Below are 21,487 nucleotides of genomic sequence, written 5' to 3' on the forward strand. Positions count from 1 at the left end.
TGCTGTTTATGGATATCCTGTTATCATAGTACCCTGAGACCAGTTCTCATCCGACAGTCATTGCACTGACTTCTACAAAAGCAGAAAATTACTGGAAGCATGACCAGAAGAAGCTGGAGATTTAGGAAAGACTCAATTGAGCCTTTGTTTGCAATTCTTTATCATAGATTGCAAAGAATTCTAGCTAAAGCAGTGTGAAATCAGGCTTTGTGATGTATTATTTGCTCTTGAACAGAAAAGGCATGAAATGAGACTGGCTGAAGAGTTTAATCTGAAGTGGTTTAAAAAAAAAAAAAAAGAGGGAGACGATTGCAGAAAACACAAGATTCAAACCTCCCTTACGTGTGGGCTGCATTTCAGTGTTTTTTCATTGCCAGAAGGTATTTTATGTGGGAACTTGAAAAGAGAACTTGTGTATGTGATTTATTAATGGAAGCTTTATTATCTGGGGGAGCTGGAACAAAATCTTAGCTGTCTGTTATGGGCGTTCAAGGAGTGCTGCAGACAGAAGGAAAGCCTGCTCAACACAAGTGCATGTTATCATAACCTCTGGGCATGCTATGACTAAGCTACTGTACAGTTCGTTATCCAGCAATCCAGAACTAGAACTTTTTCAGATATAACTCTCCAAGTGCCCTCTGAATCAGACAGGCACTTTGTAAAGTGACTTTTCTGCCTTCTGTATAACAGAAAGGAATTTGTTCTACGCTATTTATTGTTTCATTTTTCTAGATATCTGGCCAATTAAACTGTCACAATGAAGAAACCTTAACTTATACTGTTTAAGTGTTCAAAATAGAGTTTTGGCCTTTTAAAATGGGGGAAAGAATTTAAAAACACCAAAAAACTCTTATCTCCCAACTTCCTCAGATGAAACATCCTCAGCTCCCCTGGCTGGGAATGATTTCAATTGAATACATAGTGGTAGTCCCCTTTGAAATTATCCAGGCAGTTGACACAGTTTTGATAGGTTCAAGAGCCTTATTTTCACAGGTTAGCCTCGGGCAGAGAGTGCATGAAAATAACAAGCTGCTTGATTAAGATGATCTGCTAACTCAGAAATCTAGACTCCTCACTGCCTGCCATCGTATCAGTTCAATTAGGTCCAGGTACAGAATATAATGAAATACAGGCCTTTCCAGATTTACTCCGGGGGGATTTTACATTTAAAAAAATTAAAATACCCTAGATAAAATAATGCTACAATCTGGTGTGACTTTGGCCAGCCTGTTTTTAAATCTTTAAATATGACTAATTTTCCTCTTAATTTATCCTCAGTTCAGTGTTCTCCTAATGTCACCGGAATGGAGCAGTCACACGAATTTCTCACTTCTGTCCTCTCTCCCGTGCATGACCCCTTTCATTACAAAGAGTTCCCTCCCTCCTGCCCTCAGCCAGCCTGACTGAATTTCAGAAACCTCTTGCAATCACATCGTTACATTACCTCTCATAGGGTGTATCTATGCTTTTGAGCTGGGGGTGTGATTCCCTGTTCGAGGAGACATATTCATGTGAGCTGTCATCAAGCTAAAATGCTAAAAATAGTGCAGTCACGGCAGCACAAGTGGCAGGGGGCTACCCCCCTGAGATCGTTTCCCTCGGAGACGTTAGGTAAGTACTCATGGCAGTTACCCACTCTCGCTGCTGCAGCTATGTTCTGTTTTTTTAGTGGGTTCACTCAATGAGAGCTAGCACAAGTATGTCTACTCGAGCTGGAATCACACTCTCAGTTCAACATTTAAACATACCCTTAATGGAAACTAATGGCGCTGAAAACAAAGCCACGGTATAAGCTCCCACTGTACTCATCGCCGTGCACTCTCTTGTCTCATCCATCCTCATTTCCTTCCTGCTATGCTGATATCTATACCAAAGTGATGCTTTAAGTTGTCTATAACTACTGACCAGTCTACTCCTCCATACCCAGACACATCTTTCGTACAATACACATAAGGACATTTACCTATTTCATTAATGACAATAGAATTAGTCTCTATTTAGTGTAGGTGAGAACAGAAAATTGGCTCCTACTTTCCAGAACGGCAAAGAACAGAGGGGATGACAGGTGGATTGAACTACCGGAGGTTTCTCATAATGATAGCCAATGACCCTATGCTCAAACCGCATTGCCAGTGGCTTCTGCAAAAAAGATTGGATGTCAGGATCCCTGTGGCATTTGTCCTTTCCTAGTTGTATTAAATTGGTTAGTTACACCGGCCTGGGAACACAGTGTGGTTTAGTGGAAAGGGCACTGGATTGGGAGTCAGGAAGCCTGGGGTCTATTCCCAGTTCTGTCACAACTGGTTCTGTGACGTTGGGCAAGTCACATCACTTTGCTGTAATTCTTCTGTGATATCCAGGAGATCAGGTGAGATGATCTGATGGTCTCTTCTGGCCTTGACATCTATGAATCTCTCTGTGCCTTTGTTAACCCTTGTCATGGTATAATTCCCCACTCTGAACCTTAGCGTCCAAAAGATGGGGTACCAGCATGAATTCCTCTAAGCTCAATTACCAGCTTAATAGTTGTAGCGCTGCCACCAACCAGGAATTCCAGTGCCTGGTACACTCCGGTCCCCCCCCAAACCTTGCCCAGGGACCCCCAAGACCCAGTCCCTCTGGATCTTAACACAAGGAAAGTAAACCCTTTCCCACACCGTTGCCTCTCCCAGGCTTCCCCTCCCTGGGTTACCTTGGAAGATCACTGTGATTCAAACTCCTTGAATCTTAAAACAGAGAGGAAAATTCACCTTCCCCCCTCCTTCTCTTTCCCCCTCCCAGACTCTCCCTGAGAGAGAAAGTGATCCTAACACAGAGAGAAATGTAACCTTTCTCTCCCCCTTTCCTGCTTTCTCCCCACCAATTCCGTGGTGGATCCAGACCCAGTCCCCTGGGGTCTCACCAGAATGAAAAAAACAATCAGGTTCTTAAACAAGAAAAGCTTTTAATTAAAGAAAGAAAAAACAGTAAAAATTATCTTTGTAAATTTGAGATGGAATATATTACTGGGTCTTTCAGCTGTAGACATTGGGAATACCCTCCCAGCCTAAGTATACAAGTATAAATTAAAATCCTTTCAGCAAAATACAAATTTGAGCTCCTTCCATCCAAATACACATTTGCACATAAAGAAAACAAACATAAGCCTAACTCGCCTTATCTACCTAGTACTTACTATTCTGAGTACATAAGAGCCTGTATCAGAGAGATTGGAGAGAAACCTGGTTGCACGTCTGGTCACTCTCAGAACCCAGAGAGAACAACCACCAAAAACTAACAGCACACACAAGAACTTCCCTCCCTCAGGATTTGAAAGTATCCTGTCCCCTGACTGGTCCTCTGGTCAGGTGACAGCCAGGCTCACTGATCTTGTTAACCCTTTACAGGCAAAAGAGATATGAAGTACTCCTCTTCTATTAACCCTTAACTATCTGTTCATGACAACCCTTTTCACCCTTTCTCTGTCCTGTTTATGTAGACTGTGGACACTTAAATGTAGGGGCTGTTTTTCCTTTGTGTTTGCACTGTGATTAGCACAGGAATCCAAATCACAGGTGAGGCCTCTAGGCACTACATTAATATAGCCCAATAATAACTAATCATACAGCAAAATTGTAAAAAGTGGTTGTATTCCAGAAGTTGCTTTTCTGAAAGGCATAGCATGCAACCATCGCATGGCTAGTTTTCTAATAACTGTACCATTTTTATGATGCTGTATTTACAAGAATGAAACCAGACCCCGTTTTAAACCTACACAATAATCTTTAAAAAGAAAACACGAAGAGGTGCTGTTTGTCCTCCAGGCAAGGGTTCCTCAGCCGTCTATAATGTTTGCTGTCAGCGTGTATAGTGCACCTCTCAGAGGCATAAACATTAAACATTTAAACACATACAGAAATAAATCCAAATTGACCGTGTCACCAGTAAACTGAAAAACTTTCCACCCCACAAAAGATTAAGATTCTGCCCATTCAAGGAATGCTTGAGGAAACATGTGCCGTGCAGTGTACTCTGCAAGTCAACAGATGGTCAGACCAAAGGAGTGTGGAGGAGATCAGGAGAGAATTCAGGAACTGAAGATTCTCTGGTGAACACTCTCTGCCCAGACATACAAAGTTTAGGAATTGTTACCTGGAACATTTCAGGTGATCATAACGCCAGGGTGCAAAGAGAGACAGTCTCTATGGTAGGCAGGATCCAACCCATGGAGGGCTTTTATTGATCAAAATCAAACCTTGACATGAAGCCAATGCAATCTGTGAAGTGCATGTGTAATATGCTTCACTTTTCATTAAGCAGGCAGGTATTTTGCTCTAGCTGAAGCTTCCTGGTAGTTTTCAAGGGTAGTCCCATGTAGAGTAAAATGTATTCCAGTATGAAGCTAATCCAGGCATGGCTAACTGTAGTGACAGCCACATCTAAAAGAAAATGTCAGTCACCTTGCCTAGTGAATTCTTGTGCATTACTGCTTTTAAGACATAGAGTACTAGCTGGTGATTTAATAGCCTCTGTTTGCCAGAAGCTGGGAAGGGGAGAGAGGGGATGGATCACTTGCTGATTATCTGTTCTGTTCATTCCCTCTGGGGCACTTGGCGTTAGCCACTGTCAGAAGACAGGATACTGGGCTAGATGGAAGACGGGATACTGGTCTGACCCAGTATGGCCATTCTTATGTTCTTGATATCAGTCTGAGCTTGTGAACCAAAGTTTCAGTTGAACGAGTAAGCCCGTGAACTGTAAGGACATCAGTCACCAGCTCCATCTCCAGTTGCTTCTTCACCATCACCGTATTCCTATCCAGATGCAGTTTTAGCTCACTATCATCCCAAACCCAAACTTGTCCAGACACTGAGGATATATAGTTACTGCACTAAGTGGATCTGATGAAGAATATTAGAACATTGTAGAGACGTTTTAGGAACAACCACAAAAGGCCCTTAAGGATTGGCGCACTCCGCCCTGGTGCTACTTCTCCCTCTAATTTATCACACTGCCCCCATCTTCTCTACAATGCTTGGGTAATATTTCATTCGTCTTTAAATTCCTGTAAAGTATCCATCTATGCTAGAAAAATAGTATTTGTATTCTAATAACAGCAAGCAATGATGCAGCTGCTGCTAGTGTATACAGGGTGGATTTTATCACTCTGAAATCTGCCTATCGTGACATTGGCATTATACCCACCAGTGCAGCTGCACCATTGCTTGCCTGCTATCTGTTAAGTCTCAGATCCTTAGGAGTCTTGCATTAATGTCATAAGGGCTGCATTCTGTTATGCTCTGTTATGCCAGTGTAAATCCAGAATAGCTCCACCGAAGCCAGCAGGGTAAAATTACTTCTGAAAAACAAAGGCAATATGATTCAACAATTGGAGACAAAAGGAAATGCAGAAGTGAAAACATGGCAATGATGATACTTGAGATATTCTGGTGAAAGGTGCGTCATGTGCACACAGTGCTTTGCCAAAGTATTATCCCCATTTTTTGGATGGGTAAATGTGGACATGGAGAGGTTAAATAACTTGCTGAAGGTCCACATCACAAAATCAGAGCTCAGCATTGTTTGCAGTCTTGGTTACAGGTCAGAATTGAAGTGTGTTCGTAGAACATTACGGTTGGAAGGGACCTCAGGAGGTCATCTAATCCAACCCCGTGCTCAAAGCAGGACCAACCCCAACTAAATCATCCCAGCCAGGGCTTAGTCAAGCTGGGCCTTAAAAACCTCTAAGGATGGAGATTCCACCACCTCCCTAGGTAACTCATTCCAGTGCTTCACCACCCTCCTTGTGAAATAGTTTTTCCTAATATCCAACCTAGACTTCCCCCCACTGCAACGTCAAACCATTGCTCCTTGTTCTGTCATCTGCCACCACTGAGAACAGCTGAGCTCCATCCTCTTTGGAACCCCCCTGTCATGGTATAAATCCCCACTCTGAACCTTAGAGTCCAAAAGATGGGGTACCAGCATGAATTTCTCTAAGCTTAATTACCAGCTTAGAACCTGTAGCGCTGCCACCAACCAGTGCCTGGTACACTCTGGTCCCCCCAAGAGCTTGCCCGGGGACCCCCAAGACCCAGAGCCTCTGGATCTTAACACAAGGAAAGTAAACCCTTTCCCCCACCGTTGCCTCTCCCAGGCTTCCCCTCCCTGGGTTACCCTGGAAGATCACTGTGATTCAAACTCCTTGAATCTTAAACAGAGAGGAAAATGCACTTTCCCCCCTCCTTCTCTCCCTCCCTCCCAGCATCTCCTTGAGAGAGACAGTAATCCTAACACAGAGAGAAATTAGCCTCTCTCTCCCCCTTCCCTCCTTTCTCCCCACCAATTCCCTGGTGAATCCAGACCCCGTCCTCTGGGGTTTCACACCAGAATAAAAAACCAATCAGGTTCTTAAACAGGAAACTTTTAATTAAAGAGAGAAAAACAGTAAAAATTATCTTTGTAAATTAAAAATGGAATAGGTACAGGGTCTTTCAGCTACAGACACTGGGAACACCCTCCCAGCCTAAGTATTCAAATACAAATTAAAATCCTTTCAGCAAAATACAAATTTGAACTCCTTCCATCCAAATATACATTTGCAAATAAAGAAAACAAACATAAGCCTAACTCGCTTTATCTACCTAGTACTCACTATTCTGAACTTATAAGAGTCTGTATCGGAGAGATTGGAGAGAAACCTGGTTGCACGTCTGGTCCCTCTGAGCCCCCAGAGTGAACAGCAACCAAATTCTAACAGCGCACACACAAACTTCTCTCCCTCAAGATTTGAAAGTTTCCTGTCCCCTGATTGGTCCTCTGGTCAGGTGACAGCCAGGCTCACTTGTTAACCCTTTACAGGCAAAAGAGACATGAAGTACTTCTGTTCTATTAACCCTTAACTATCTGTTTATGACACCCCCTTTAGGTAGTTGAAGGCTGCTATCAAATCCCTCCTTACTCTTCTCTTCTGCAGACTAAATAACCCCAGTTCCCTCAGCCTCTCCTCATAAATCACGTGCCCCTTATATATCAGAGGAGTAGCCGTGTTAGTCTGAATCTGTAATCTGGATCTGAGGTTAGTTCATTATCTCTAGCTTGCTTGCATATATATACCTGCCTCTGGAAATTTCCACTACATGCATCTGACGAAGTGGGTATTCACCTACGAAAGCTCATGTTCCAAAACGTCTGTTAGTCTATAAGGTGTCACAGGATTCTTTGGTGCCCCTCATAAATCATGTGCCCCTAATCATTTTCATTGCACTCCACTGGACTCTCTTCAATTTGTCCACATCCCTTCTGTAGTGAGCTGTGTAGAAGATGCCTAACCACATGGTTTGCCCAGCAGGGCTTCTAGTCTCTTTCATGAGTATTAAATTCACTTGCAAAATATTGTTAAACTCAAATTAATCTGAATTTTCTAAAAGTACTTTCTCACACCCAAAGAGAGAGAGAGAGAGAGGAACCCTCAATTCAAACAAATGTAAACCTTGGAGAAATTTAGACCTTGATCTGGGTCCATCTCTTGTGTGCCCGGTTTGCTTGCAAGGCTACACATCTGGCTCTCTCCATACCCAAGCTGGCCTACTCTAGAACACCTTTGGCAATTTTGTGCTTTGAAACGGTGTTCAGATTATTACAACTGCCCCGACTCAGATTTTTGTGTCTCTGGTGGTCCTAATAGTAATTGACCCAAACATGTCACCGCATCCAATTCCATTTATCTTAAATAAAATATACATTTATTTGCACAGGAGGCTAGATTTGCAAAATAACAGGAAATAAACCCATGTGGTTGGACACAGTGACAAAGGTCCCAATCCAGTGTTACAAAGTATAAAAATATTACCTGCAGTATAGATGAACAAAGTGTATGGGTGTCTGAGCTGACAGATTGAGAGAAGCTGTTAATATTCTTGAGTCATAGTTCTAGCATGTGTGTCCAAGGTTTTCTTTTTGCCCTTGTCCATGAACCCTCTGTTAATATAGTCTTCATCCCTTTGAAGTGGTGATGAAGAGGTTACTGAATGCCACGCTCTATTATGGTTGTGGCAACATTGTTTCTAAGTTATTTCACAGTACTGCAGCGGATTTCTTCCTGTTATGTATCCAAGATTAATTTTTAATATTACAGAGGTGTTCCACTCATATTGTTTATGTTGGATTTCTGTTCTGTTCCTTGTTCCGCTGTGTACAAAAATATAGATGCACATTACAAGTTTTTCCTCAGAATCCAGCAGAGAGAGCTGATCGGAAGAGACTGTGAATAAGTGATTCACGTAAATCCGACGAAGTGGGTATTCACCCATGAAAGCTTATTGTCCAATACGTCTATAAGGTGCCACAGGACTCTGTCACTTTTTACAGATCCAGACTAACACGGCTACCCCTCTGATATAAATTCTCATTAGCTTTGTTGATAGCCTTTAGTACAATGCAAATTGAAAAACCCTGCTTTGGAAGATTAACTGTTAAAGAAGTGTTCTCTATGATTTTTAGTCCAGCTGAGAGACACCACCTCTTTTCATGATTGCATTGTCTTCCATGACAGTGAAGCAGCCCAAGCTCTGGGACCCTAGAGCCGGTCTCTAGCCCAAGCCTGAATGTTTATACTGCAATTAAACAACCCCTTAGCATGAGCCCGAGTCAGCTGGCATGGGCCCAACCATGGGTTTTTCATTGCAGGGTAGATATATGTCCTTAGAAACATTTAGGTGCTTCAAAAAGGGATGCTAGTGAGTCAGTGGCACTATTCCCTCTGAATCAGGACAGAATCAGTGCCTCTGTGGTGTAGGATGGTGAGGTGAAAAGTATAGTGTAGTGCTAGAGATGCTCTTTCAGATGAGATGTAAAACAGAGGTGCTGGACCATAGCACTAATTACAGGAATAGATGTTAATACAGCCGGATGGAAAATGGAAAAAAATGTCTTAACGTTTTCTTTGTTTATGTCAACATCTCATTATTGACTATGGAGCTACTTGGGAAATAGCTCTAATTGTTAACCTAGTACCATCTTAGGTGGTAGCATTTTGCCTAACTAAATTTCAGTTGGGTAATCTGTTCTTTACTTTCTATTCTATACCATTGCTTTGCAATGTTTTCACCCTAGACATGGCTGAATTTCAATGATGGGTAAATTGATCGCTGTGTATAATTTTGAATGTTTATTTAAAATGTGCGTAGGGCTTTGGAATTTTTGAGTGTAAGATGATATTAGTGGCCTGAGATAACCAGTGAATGTTTTGCTTACCAAAAATGTCCTTAAGTAAAAAGTATTTGCATAATCAGAATAAGAGGAACTCATGTTTCATATACTTTCAGCTTTAAAGAACAGGATAGGTGAAAAAACTTGTATATACTGTGTGTATTTCCTTGGGATCAACATAAAGATATAAGCTATTAATAGTAACTGTTGTACCTTGCAAAAGTCTGTTCTTTACTTTCTAACAACTTAATAGGTTTTACTTAATGATAGTAATGTATATTTGTTGTTTTTTAGAGGAGACAAGAAACAGTATAATCAACTCCAGCCTGGAATCTGTCATCTCTTCAAATGTCAACAGCTTCCTCCACTCCAACAGCACTCTCCGACCCAGCCTGAACTCAAGTGACCCTGACCTAGAAGTAATTAAACCTAGTCGGCCAAACTCGCTGTAAGTACAGTGATAATTAATATGTCATAGGGTCTCTATCCAATCAACCTACATATCTTCAATCAAGGCACATCTTAGTGTGAGTCAAAGCAATCTGTTGAATATAATTTAACGTTCTGTTTTTTTAATGAGAGCATTGTTACATGCATTGCATTTTTAACTTGGTCTAAATTTTAGAATTAGTTATTTATTTTATATCTGTTGGCTATTTGTGCTCTAATTATTTTGAATGTCTGGGGTGTTTTGATCATTTTCAAGTAGATCGTTGCATTATTGCTTGCACTGTTGTGAAGTATCGAGTGTTAAACTCTGGGAAGCATAGAGGAAAGTAAATAAGTAAATAAAACAATGGAACACAGCATTAATGGAATTGTTTTCTTCCTACTTCATTAAAATCTAAGACTGCTGTAAGTACAGTTGGTCGCCAGCCAAATGTGTGCCCTTGCTTCTGATATTAGTTCCCTCATCAGGAAAGTTTAAGGCAAAAAATAGCAGCTTTTATGACGACTCCCAGGGGATGGCTGAGTTATTGTGATGTCTCCTGAACCAGTCACAGCTGAGTTGTGGCATAGGCTGTTGAGAGGAATTTCCTTCCTTTTCAGGCTTTGCTGTGTCTGTCGATATTTTCCCACAGACCCTCCCCTTCCCACAGATCTGAAGGTCTGAAAAGATCCCAACCAGACTCTGTGGAACTCTTACAAACCCAAGCCAAGTTTAGTGAGTCTCCCAGTTTTTCTGCATTTCTCAATGTACTTCTATATTGCCACTTAATAAATCATGTCAACAGACCTCTCTTTAGAATGACTAAGAAGAATGCTGCACTAGCTAGGGTGCTGTGACAAGAATGGCATTGGCGTCATGCTGTGACCTAATGTCTAAGGAAGAGTTCCTCTTCCCTCACCCGGTCCACTCCTTCCTCACTGTACTCTTCAAAGGGTGCAGATTTTCACTCTGCTGTAAAAGCTTTCTGGTCCCTTGATCGTGAATCATAGAAACATAGGACTGGAAGGGACCTTGATAGGTCATCTAGTCCAGATTAAGCTTTCTACTTTAGCTGTTGTATCTGCTCTTGTGATTAATAAAATCAGAGTTAGTACATTGGGGAAGTGAATGAGTTTGTCAGCAGTGAAGACCTATTATCTGTAGAGTTTTGAAAAAGAAGGCTGTTGTCTGAACTGAGAGTAGTTTTTTGAGCTGAGTGGGAATGTCTCTATATTTGTTATATCATATTGTGTAAAGATTTAGGCCAACGTTTGTAGAATTTGGTATGGGCAAAAAATAGGTCCATACTGCAATTTGTATAATTCCCTGTGTAAATGAAGTGCACACATAATCATGAACATGTTTTTGAAACTCCAATTTCTGGTTTCTGTCAATAGGTTTTACTTCATTGTTTATTCTTGTTGTCATTAGAACATGGATATCATGACTAAGGGATCGGACTAATGAAATAAGGTTTTGACTATCTGGTATTTACACCTTGGATAGGACTTTGTAAACCAATTTGGTCTGCAGGAGCTTGAAGGGTCCCAGTATCACTGATTGTCTGTTCTTGAAGTCTCTACCCTACACAATATGTGATCTGCAGGGATGAAAGGGTATAAGCTAGTGATTGGTTACTTTCACTAAGCAAAGTTTTTCTCCAATACTTTATCCATGAGATTTATAGACTATACACAAAAGACTATAGACAAAACCCTATCTTGGGTTGTAATTGCTAGTAAGTGGGGAATTTTGTTTCCCAGGAATTTTTCTTCCAAGAGATTCTTTGGTTTCCACCTGCTGAATGATGATTTTTGAATACTTTTTGGAACCTCAGGAACCAATGGCATCTGGTGGAAGAGTTCCTTGGAAGGGGGATGGTACTCCAAAAATAAAACCCCTCTAAGTCTCCCAAGGAGATATAGTGTAATGAAGTGGCAACTGGACGTGACAGACTGCAACAACAGCACCAGGATGAAAGCCTGTGCTATTACTGGCTCCCAGAGGAGGGATGTGTTCTGCACGCATAGGACGGGTATGACCCAAATCCCACTTAGGCAAAGCGCAACCTTGATAACCCCACCTTCCTGGAAGTCCAAAACAGCCCTCAGAGGTACATTCCATGTCACCATATGACAAATATCAACACTGAACAGAACTGGGTGCAGGACAGCTCTTGTCAAAGAACTCACTCATTATAGGATCATAATCACCAGCATCACCGAGGCATTTCTGCCACAGAGCGATGAAGGAGCAACCGTCCTGCACTCCAATGGTCCACACCAAACTCAAGGTGTGACACTTATTATTAGACAACTTCTAGCACAGACTTCAACCACCTAGAAACCCATTTCTCCGTGCTTTTACTATGCTTGGCTCCAACATCATCATGAACGTCTGTCTGTCACTGTGGCCTAAGCACCTATGGAAGACCTGCAGAAAAGGATACATTCTATCACCAACTAGCAGCAAAAATCCAATCAACTCCACCACAACACTCTGCTACTGCTCTGCAATTTCAGTCCCGTGAATTGGCTGCGGTTGAACTGGGTATGAAATCGCAATAGGTCCTTTTGGTTCAGGTTCCCCAAATGACACTGCCACCTGGCTTTTGACATGGTGTGTCACCAAGCTTTTGTCTGTTATGGGGTCCAGGTTTAGATTCCTTAACAATCGTTGCTGGACCTGGATTTCAAATAATGGATGTCGTATGAAAGAAATTGACCATATCCTTATCAGAAATCGCTCCATAATGAAATCTTAATGGGTCTTCGGCAGTGCAGACACACCAGCAAACTCAGACCATAGACTAGATGTCACTTAGTTCTCACTGCATCTTCCAACATCTTCAACGCTTTGCAAGCCAGATATCCACCAAAAGTACAATATCTAGCATCTATCCAAGGATCCCGTTGAAGCTGTGACATACACACAGGTTGTTGAGGATCACTTAGAGATCTCCTGGAGTGGCATATATAATGCTATATCGCATGCTGCCACTGAAACAATCTGCTTCAAACCATCACACAAGAAACCTTGGCTTTCTGAATAGGACTTTTATATATTTGTGAAAAAGGCAGAAGCGCACAAGTATGGAGATGTCCAAGAATGTAAACAGCTGAAAGGCATTTTCCGGGTCACGGAAAAACATGATTGAGATTTACACCAACTCCCTGGCCGACAAAGCCGAAGATGGCCTAAAATGCAACAATCTGTGGCCTGCCTACTGAGCCATCATACACCTGGCTGGCAATCATGAACAGCTTTTTAACATCCCCACCATGAAACCAAATGACTCTCCCTGTTCATCAATGAATGATGTCCTGGACAGATGGAAAACACATTATGAAGAAGTGCTGAACCATACACTTGCCAACAACTGTCCTATGTGACCTTGAGGAAGTACAAAATCTCATCCAAAGATTATGGAATAGATGTGCTGCTGGACCTGATGATATTCCACCTATGCTGCACAAAGTTTCCTTGGAACCAGTGAGCATCAGCCTGCATCAGCTGTTCTTAAAAGTATGGGCATCAGGCAAAGTACTAGCAGAATGGAAAGGTGGCATCACAGTGTCCCTGTGCAAGGGCAAAGGATCTCACACTGAGTGTGGCAGCTGCTAGTCAACCCCACTGTTATCTGTCTCTGGAAAGTTTTTTGCTCACATTCTGGTTGGAAGGATGCAGCTTCTCCTTAAGACATAATTGTCACAGCAGTCAGATTTTGCTGTTGGGTGATGGACAACAGACTCTGTCCTTACCCTTCAGCTTCTGCTGAGCAGCACCAAGAATTTAGCCACCCATTTCATGTGGCATATATCGACATCAGAGTGTCTTTTGATTCAGTCCTTTGTCTCTCACTGAAAGGAGTTGGCATTCCAGATGTTCTGCTACATCTGGTGCACAATCTTCACACCAGTACCAGTGCGTGCATCAGTTCATGATTTTTGATGTGTTTCTACACATCTGGTGTGAAGCGGTGATGCATTCTTGCCTCAGCAGTATTCCGTCAAGCTATTGATTAGCTATTAGGATGTGACGCTCCAAATGTCACACTTAGGTTGGTCAAGAAGTGTTCACCAACCAAGATTATGCCAAGAATATGCTGCTTGCTTGTGGAGAAGTCAGAGAATTTCAGCCCTGCCTTTCAAGATATCCAAGATACCACTCGCACTATGGGGTTGAACACCTCATGACAGAAGACCAAGGTCTATCTCCTCAGAGCTGGACCACGAGAACTCCAGTGCTGGGGTGGGGCAACGTGGTCAAATACTGTGACATTTCACACAAAGAGAGTGGAGAGTATGGACGAATTCATCTACTTAGGCTGCAAGCAGAGTTCACACAGTCACAGCAAACTTTAGCTAATAGGTCTCGCTGCCTCTTGCATGAAGTCCAAGTCTTGCTTATAGATGCAGAAACGTCGTTCACTAACAAAGTTTGGGATCTATCAAATCTGGATACTACTTTAATTGCTGTAAGGATCAGAAACCTGGGCTCTCTTACAGGCAGACTTGGAGCAGCTAGAGGCATTCAATTTATGCTGTCAGCACCAAATCCAGAGTATAATGTGGTTTGACTTTGTGCAAAACAGCATAAACTCCCAGAGATCTGGCCTTCCTTCAGTTGCTCATTATATTCAAAAGTGGTATTGCATGCTGTTTGGCCATGTCACCAGGATAGACAAAAGCACCCCAGCGTGTCCTGCTCCCAAACTGTCCCTGGACGCATGAAGAGGTGCATGCCCTAACCCTACCTGCTGCTGCCCAGGGGCCCACCCCAGAGATTCATGGACTTGCAGGATTGAGTGAGATCTGGAAACTCCACTACATAATACCTAGTTCAATTCAGTCAGCTGTAGTCAATCTAGTTGGTGCAACAGTTCTCCGTAGGCTATGTTGATGGTTGATACTAATGCTTACTTCACCGTATGTGCCTGGGGTTTTGTGTGAACATAGTTGACATGGTTCAGTCTACTCTGCACAAACCAATTCTGTTCTCCCAGTTCTTGGTTGTATTCCTGTTTGTTGAAGTATATTAGTTTTGTCTTTAAATATTTGCCTTGAACCTCATTTGCCATCTCATGTAAAAATCATGTTGCTAATTTCTGTTGACAGCACTCTAGTAATTGAATTACCAACCCATTCTCTGCTGTATGCTGATATTTTTACCAGCCAATACTGGCTAATGGTGTTTAATCTTTGCTTTCAGTTGTAGGGAGCAGCTTACTCTTTTGGATGTGTTGGAGGGAACACCATGTACAGAAAGACTCGTTTGCTTGCTTAGCATAGAGAAGGAACATGGATTTTTAAACGTCTCCGTTTTTTTTTTCTGTATACATGATGTTGGTGCTGTATAAAGCAAGCTTGATCATTACTGTTATTTTATTCTGTTTGGGACATGCTTGCTGTTCAATGAAGTATTGTTTATTTTGAGCACGTCCTTTTATAACACAGGGCTTGGCTACGCTCGAAACTTCAAAGCGCTGCCCCGGGAGAGCTGCCGCGGCAGCACTTTGAAGTGTGAGTGTGGTCGCAGTGCCAGCGCTGGAGAGAGCCCTCCCAGCATTGCACGTACTCCACATCCTCTACGGGTGTAGCTTGCAGCACTGGGAGCCGTGCTCCCAGCGCCGTGGCACTGATTACGCTGGTGCTTTACAGCGCTGTATCTGGCAGCGCTCAGGGGGGTGTTTTTTTCACACCCCTGAGCACGAAAGTTGCAGCGCCGTAAAGCGCCAGTGTAGCCAAGGCCACAGTGTTTCAACAAGACTGCCATCCAAGCTGCTTGCATATCTTACTTGTCTCACTGAAGTGTACGTATAGTAGAAAATGTGTTTAGGCTGCTTTAAGGAAAAGATGGTGCTTATCTTGTTTTTACTTTATTATTTTTACTACTGACACATCTAGAGACCCCAGCTGAGATCAGCCCAGTTGTGCTGTACATGTGGTTCACACATGGTAAGGAACAGTCCCTGTTGAGAATGAAATCCCGGACTCCTGCTTTCCAGACTGGTGTCCCAGCCACTGGGCAATGCTACCTCTCCTGATAGAATAGCCACTAAGAAGCCCATACAGCTATTGTGAGATAAACTTGACAGCTTATAATGAGAAGAAACCTTTTAATTTGTGAGCTATTTTTGGCAAGTCTGGAGTGTTTGCCTTTTGCGGATAGCATTCTGTTGATGCATGTCAGAAATCCAGTGTTGATTGTTAATGATGAGAATTATGAGAACAAGAAGGTGTGCTGTTGGTTGCCACTGGGGAATAAATTGAGTAATACTAGCAGAATTCATCCCTCTAGCTACAGAATGATATTGTTTACGAGTTGCACTTTGTTAGTAACAGAATGACTGTCAATGTCAGACATTCAGAACAATGCCAGTATTGCATCATTTGAGATTATTACTGTGTGGTATAGCCAAGTTTGCTCTATAAAACAGTGTTTTGCTTTTTCAACACACTGAATAATTTGGATTTTTGCAGTAAATCCTTGAACAGCTACAGAAACTAAAGTCAATCCACCGTATTTGCTTTAGTAGTGCAAGAGTCACCACATTCCTTAGAATTTACCTAATCCAGAATTGCTGTGTATGTCACAGTGAAAACTTCAAGGAGCCTTCTACTCTACATGCCTTCATGAATCCAGCTAAATTCTGTTTATGCTTATGAGCCCCATCTCTCAGTTCTAACTCATTGATAATTACTTCTTCTCTGCTCCCATCTCTCTTTTTCCACTCCCTGTCATCCCTGTTTTAGGGCTGCCATATTTCAGAGATGGTTAAAGCTACCCTGCCCCTTGGCCAACAGTTCATCAAGTATCTGTCAGAGTGGTGACATGTAACAGTGACGTCAACTGAATCACAAAATGTGCAGTCAAGGACTCTTAACATTCCAAGTGTGGGGAGGAAGGAAGTGACTCTCTCTTCTTTAAAACAAACACACACACACACAAAAACCCCACAGGAATTACTTCGGAGCAAGAAACTCCTTGCACAACAGGTGCAGTCAGAGGATCTAGGAATATATAGTCCCTTCACTTAGAAAAAGTTAATCTTGCTCACAAAGGAGTAGTACTGGCAGTGGCTGAGGTTAATAATTTGATCATTTGATTCAATTTATAGGTTTAAAGAGAGATACTCAAGTAGTTTAGGGCTAAAATTTGGCCTACTTTGATTTTCTAATGCCTAAATATCTCATTTAAAATTCAAAGTCACCAGTCATTTATTAGGAAATTAAAGAAAGAGAGAGATAATAGCCATTGTTAATGAATGGTCCTTCACTGTTTTTGTTCTGTTGATGTGGCACTATCCAGTAGAAGGAATACAAGTTGACCAACCAATCCCTGTTTCTAGAGCTAGTGGGCTAGAGTTAATTGTTTTCATGCCTTAGCTGTGCATTTCCATACTTTCAAATGTTTGGTGGTCTTATACTTCGAATGAATTTGTCCTGGAATTGTGTTGATGTTACTGAAGGAAGCAGACAAAACAAGCTATCCAATGTCGTTTATTTTGTGCCGGACGAGGAACACAAATGAGGATTAGAACTGGATCAGAACAAAAGAGGGCAAAACTGGTACAGGAAAAATTGTAGATCCTAAGTGATTTTAGAAAGAGCAAAAAGTTAAAAAGAAGGAAAAAGTGAAGTCTGCTTCCTCTGGGGCTGCCAGCCCTCTGCTTAGGCTGGGATTGGCTATAACTGCAGCTAAGAAATAGGTGTGAACACACAGCACCTTAGGGCATGGCTACACTTGCAGATGTAGAGCGCTGTGAGTTAAACTCGCCTTGGTAGAGCGCAGTAGGGAAAGCACTGAGGTCTGTCCACACTGACAGCTTCAAGCACACTGACAGCTTCAAGCACATTTGCGGCACTTGCAGTGGCATTGGGAGCGCTGCATTATGGGCAGCTATCCCAGCATGCAAGTGACTGCAACGTGCTTTTCAAATGGGGGTGGGGTGCGGTGGAGTGTGACAGGGAATGTGTTATGTGTACGGGTGGGGAGAGTGTGTTTTTTTTGGGGTGCTGAGAGTGTGTCAGCAGGCTGTCTTGTACGTTCACCCCCCACAAAAAGGTAAATGTTTGCTTTTTCTCAGAGCTGATAAGCAACCAGCTTCTCCAAAACAGAGCTTTGAAAGGGCTTTTCTGCATTCTTGCAGCCGATTTCACAACAATGACAAGAGTGGCTGCTTGAGTTAAGGGGACTATGGGACATTTCTGGAGGCTGATCACAGCGCAGTAACGCAATGCCTCATTCACACTGGCACCGCAGCGCTTCAGCAGGGGCACCACAAACATTATTCCACTTGCCGAGCTGGAGTACCAGCAGCGCTGTAGCTGCGGAGTCAGAGCACTCTACGTGCCTTTGCCAGTGTGGACGGGCAGTGAGCTAGGGTGCCCGAAGCTGCTTTATTGCACTCTAACTCGCAGCCTTAGAACCAGCAGACCAAATCATAACCTTGTTCCAAAAATAGAACCCTCTCTGACACACACTGCCTTCTCCCCACAGACGCAAAATGACAAAATACAACAGCTCTCTCTTCTGTTCTCCCCCTTTAACACATAGGTTTTAAGTCATTTTTTGTTGACATACCTGTGGTCTTCACCAAAGGTTTTAATTACCTGCCAAAACCAAGCAGCCCTTTACGTTTCAGTGGCCAGTTTGCAGCCTTAGAACAAAGGTTTGTGTTTGATTTTAAAAATCAGGCCTTGTTTGTACTTCAAACTTGTATCTATTTTAGTTGCTATCTTGTCTGCTCGTAAAGTCTAATTTAGCTTTATTTTGATGAAAGCTATAAGGTTTCATGGAGAAATATCAGGAAAGTCTGAAGGTCCTTCTTCTGTTCTTCTATCAGTAAGATGCTGGCACTTGTACCAAGCTGTGTGGGGTGACCCTGGACTTTATTTCTGTTGTCCTACAGAGAAATTAGCTTTTTAATTCTTGGCATCCTCTCAGGAGCCCTGGAGACCCACCCTGTTCCCTCCTCTTTGAGCTCCACCATCATTCCCATGCTCTAATCTTCTGGTTGAACAATACCATAATTGCCATCCATCTTCCCTTTATCCCATTCAGGGATTGTGCTTTCAACTACAACAGTTTAGAGAGGTGACAGGCTGTTTAATGAGAAGGGACTCCCCTGTCCCTCACAATCACTAGCTAACTATTGGCCCCACAGAGAGCTGTAGCTAATGAGCACGATAAGACAGCCTCAGCCCATTACAAGCAGTGACAGCTCTGCATGCCTGTTCCAGTTCAGACAGATTACAGCTTACATGGGCCAGTGTCTCACATTTATTTGGGCTGCAGTCTAGCATTACTATAATAGAAGCTAAAGAACTAATAAACCTGATGGTCATTAAACAGCTGTTGGTTTTATATTCTTCATAGGAGCTTTGATTTCTCCATTGTTGCCATTTTCCTTTTCCATATATAATTCCAGCCCTTGCTCTCAATTTTCTGCCTGCACTTTTGCATCTTGTGCTAAATGTGCTGGCAAGTTTGATCTGGGAATGGCTTGCAGTTAAGCTTTAAAAAACTTCAAATCAAATGTTTGCTGGTTAAAAGCCCTGCACGTTATGTTGCCTGGTGACACTGCTGAGTGTTGTAGGAGCTCTCAATTACTGGCTTTCCTTTGTAACACTGCCACATAAACATCACACAGTTTGGCCAGTGTAACAGCTGCTGAATTTGGAAATACACTGCAGCCAGCAGAAATACTCCAACAGCCAAATTCTGGCCATTATAGGAATAGCCCCAATGCAAAGTTTTTTTACTTTCTGCAAAAATAGTGTTAATGTGTGTCCCTATCTCATTCATTCCTCAATCTTCAGGCAAATCACTCCTCAAAACACAAGAGTAATCTGCACGGATGAGTGACGTTTATTGGACCCACTGCTGTTCTTGGGGTGCACCTATGGGCCATGCCCCCTAAGACTGTTCCACAGTGCCCATCAATGGCTTTGATCATGGAGTGGTGGCTCCACAAGTATGAAGGGGAGCCAGATTCTGGAAAAATTCCATCCATTCTCCCTTTTGGCATACAGCTTTCTGCTGTGCAGTATGCACAGCTGTTTCAAAATCAGTAACTGAATACATATGCAGACTTAGAAAAATGCAGATAATTGAGGTTTCTGACAAAAATCTTAAAAATAAGTTCCTCGTGTCTGTACTTGCAAAGACCTGAATTCAGACTCTCCCAACCCACCTGCAAGAACTAAAGCATATCCATTCATCATCTCTCTCTGCCCTGCTTTTGAACTGTCATGTCATTAACTCTTGCAGGGGGAAATATGAAACCTTGAACACAGGCTTTGCAAAGTAAAGTACTCAAATGAGGCATACAACCGCAGTCGTCCTCACTTGTTGTAATCTAAGATTTCATGCCACATTTTTCATGAAAGCTGTTGTGTTAACCCTGATGTGCCTCCAGAATTCTAACTTGGATAATTATATTCTCCCTCACTAATTGCCCCTGCAGTTTTCAATTGGATATGGTTGTTTTCCATTCCCTTCCCTAACCTACTATGCACCATTAAAGGATGGTGTCTGAACAGCTGCGTCCCATTCCAAAGGTGTCAGCTACCTTTCAGTCTTGGGTAAAATGACATCTTGCCACATAGGACTGATCTGAGGCATAGTAAGTTAATGTGTGTAAAGCACTTTGAGATCCTATGATGAAAACAGCTCTATGAACAAATTCTTACTGAGCCAAATATACTGAGGTTCTTATTGTGATGAAACTTCTGTGGAATTCGATGGGAGTTTTGCTGAAGTAAAAAACAGATTATTGATTCCAGAATTTACTTGATTATCTTTTATTTTGTTATGGTAGGTAAAAGGGGGATTGATACTTTAAGGATTGCTTTGAAATGTATTTGTAATTTAAAAAAAACCCTCTATACAAACATTCTGTAAATAATTTGGGATCTTAGCCTTTTTGTGACTTATTTACAAGAGCTTTTCTGGCTCAACTCTAATAGCTATATTTTAGTCCAGCTCCACAATGATTTGAGAGCCCAGGCATAGATCTGATGCCCTGTATTTTCTCATACTTCCAGCAGACACACACTGCTTTCCCCAGCTTTCTGCATTGTGCTAAGGGATTGGAGGTGGCATTAGAAAATTACAGTCGCAACCGCTCTTATGGAGTGCTTTTTATTTGTATCATTGTTATAACTAGTTTCCTTTTAATAAAAAGAAACAGGTTATTTTCAGTTTTTCCTTTCTCTGACCATACAAACTTGCCAATCAGGAAGCTAGGAGAATCCAATTTTTATTACGCAAATGTATTTATTTAGTAGGGTTGGGGTGCTTTTTATGAAAAAAAGTACTCCAAGCAGTAGCTGTACCTCATGAGTCAGCAGGTTTCTGTCTTATGCCAGCAGACTCTCAACAGGGGCTGCAGACAAACTAACGCCAAATGCCTGATGCTACAGAAGCCCCAAGAAGAGAGGGATTTTTCTAAAAGTGCAGGTTTTCTTCATCCTCGCCATGTTAAGGTGACCTTTTAAAAACACAAAAAAGTACCTACTACAGACACACTACAACTGACAAATGGAAGTTACCAAACTAAATTGCTTGCTAGCTCTGCTTGAATGTTAAAACCATAAATATTTGTTTGCATACAGGAAATATTTTTTTGTTTTAAACAGTTGATACAGTGTTTCTGTAATGCACACATTTTAAAAACAAAAACTCTACATGATGAATCCTTATGATGAAGGTATGCAACATAGGTAAACTCCGTGCAGTCTGTTTTCCAGCTACTTCATAGGAAAGGCTAAAATAGAACACTCTGAGATCTTTATTTCTTTTTCTTGTTCCCAAGTTCTTATTCTCATCCTTTCAATCTGTTCAGTCTATGAATGGTATTAG

At 42.0% G+C, this 21,487-nt stretch overlaps 1 protein-coding gene across 3 annotated transcripts in view; it reads left to right on the top strand.

Moving 5' to 3' along the window:
- ARHGAP26 (Rho GTPase activating protein 26) overlaps window positions 1-21,487 on the top strand; it is a 324,497-nt gene that overhangs the window by 252,449 nt on the left and 50,561 nt on the right. For all 3 annotated transcript variants that reach the window (XM_030573096.1, XM_030573098.1, XM_030573099.1), the window contains exon 20: window positions 9,484-9,637. In XM_030573096.1, coding sequence (XP_030428956.1) covers window positions 9,484-9,637 — 154 coding nt within the window. The remainder of the gene's footprint in view (window positions 1-9,483; window positions 9,638-21,487) is intronic.

Source organism: Gopherus evgoodei, chromosome 8 (genome assembly GCF_007399415.2).
Source record: "Gopherus evgoodei ecotype Sinaloan lineage chromosome 8, rGopEvg1_v1.p, whole genome shotgun sequence".
Taxonomy (NCBI): domain Eukaryota; kingdom Metazoa; phylum Chordata; order Testudines; family Testudinidae; genus Gopherus; species Gopherus evgoodei.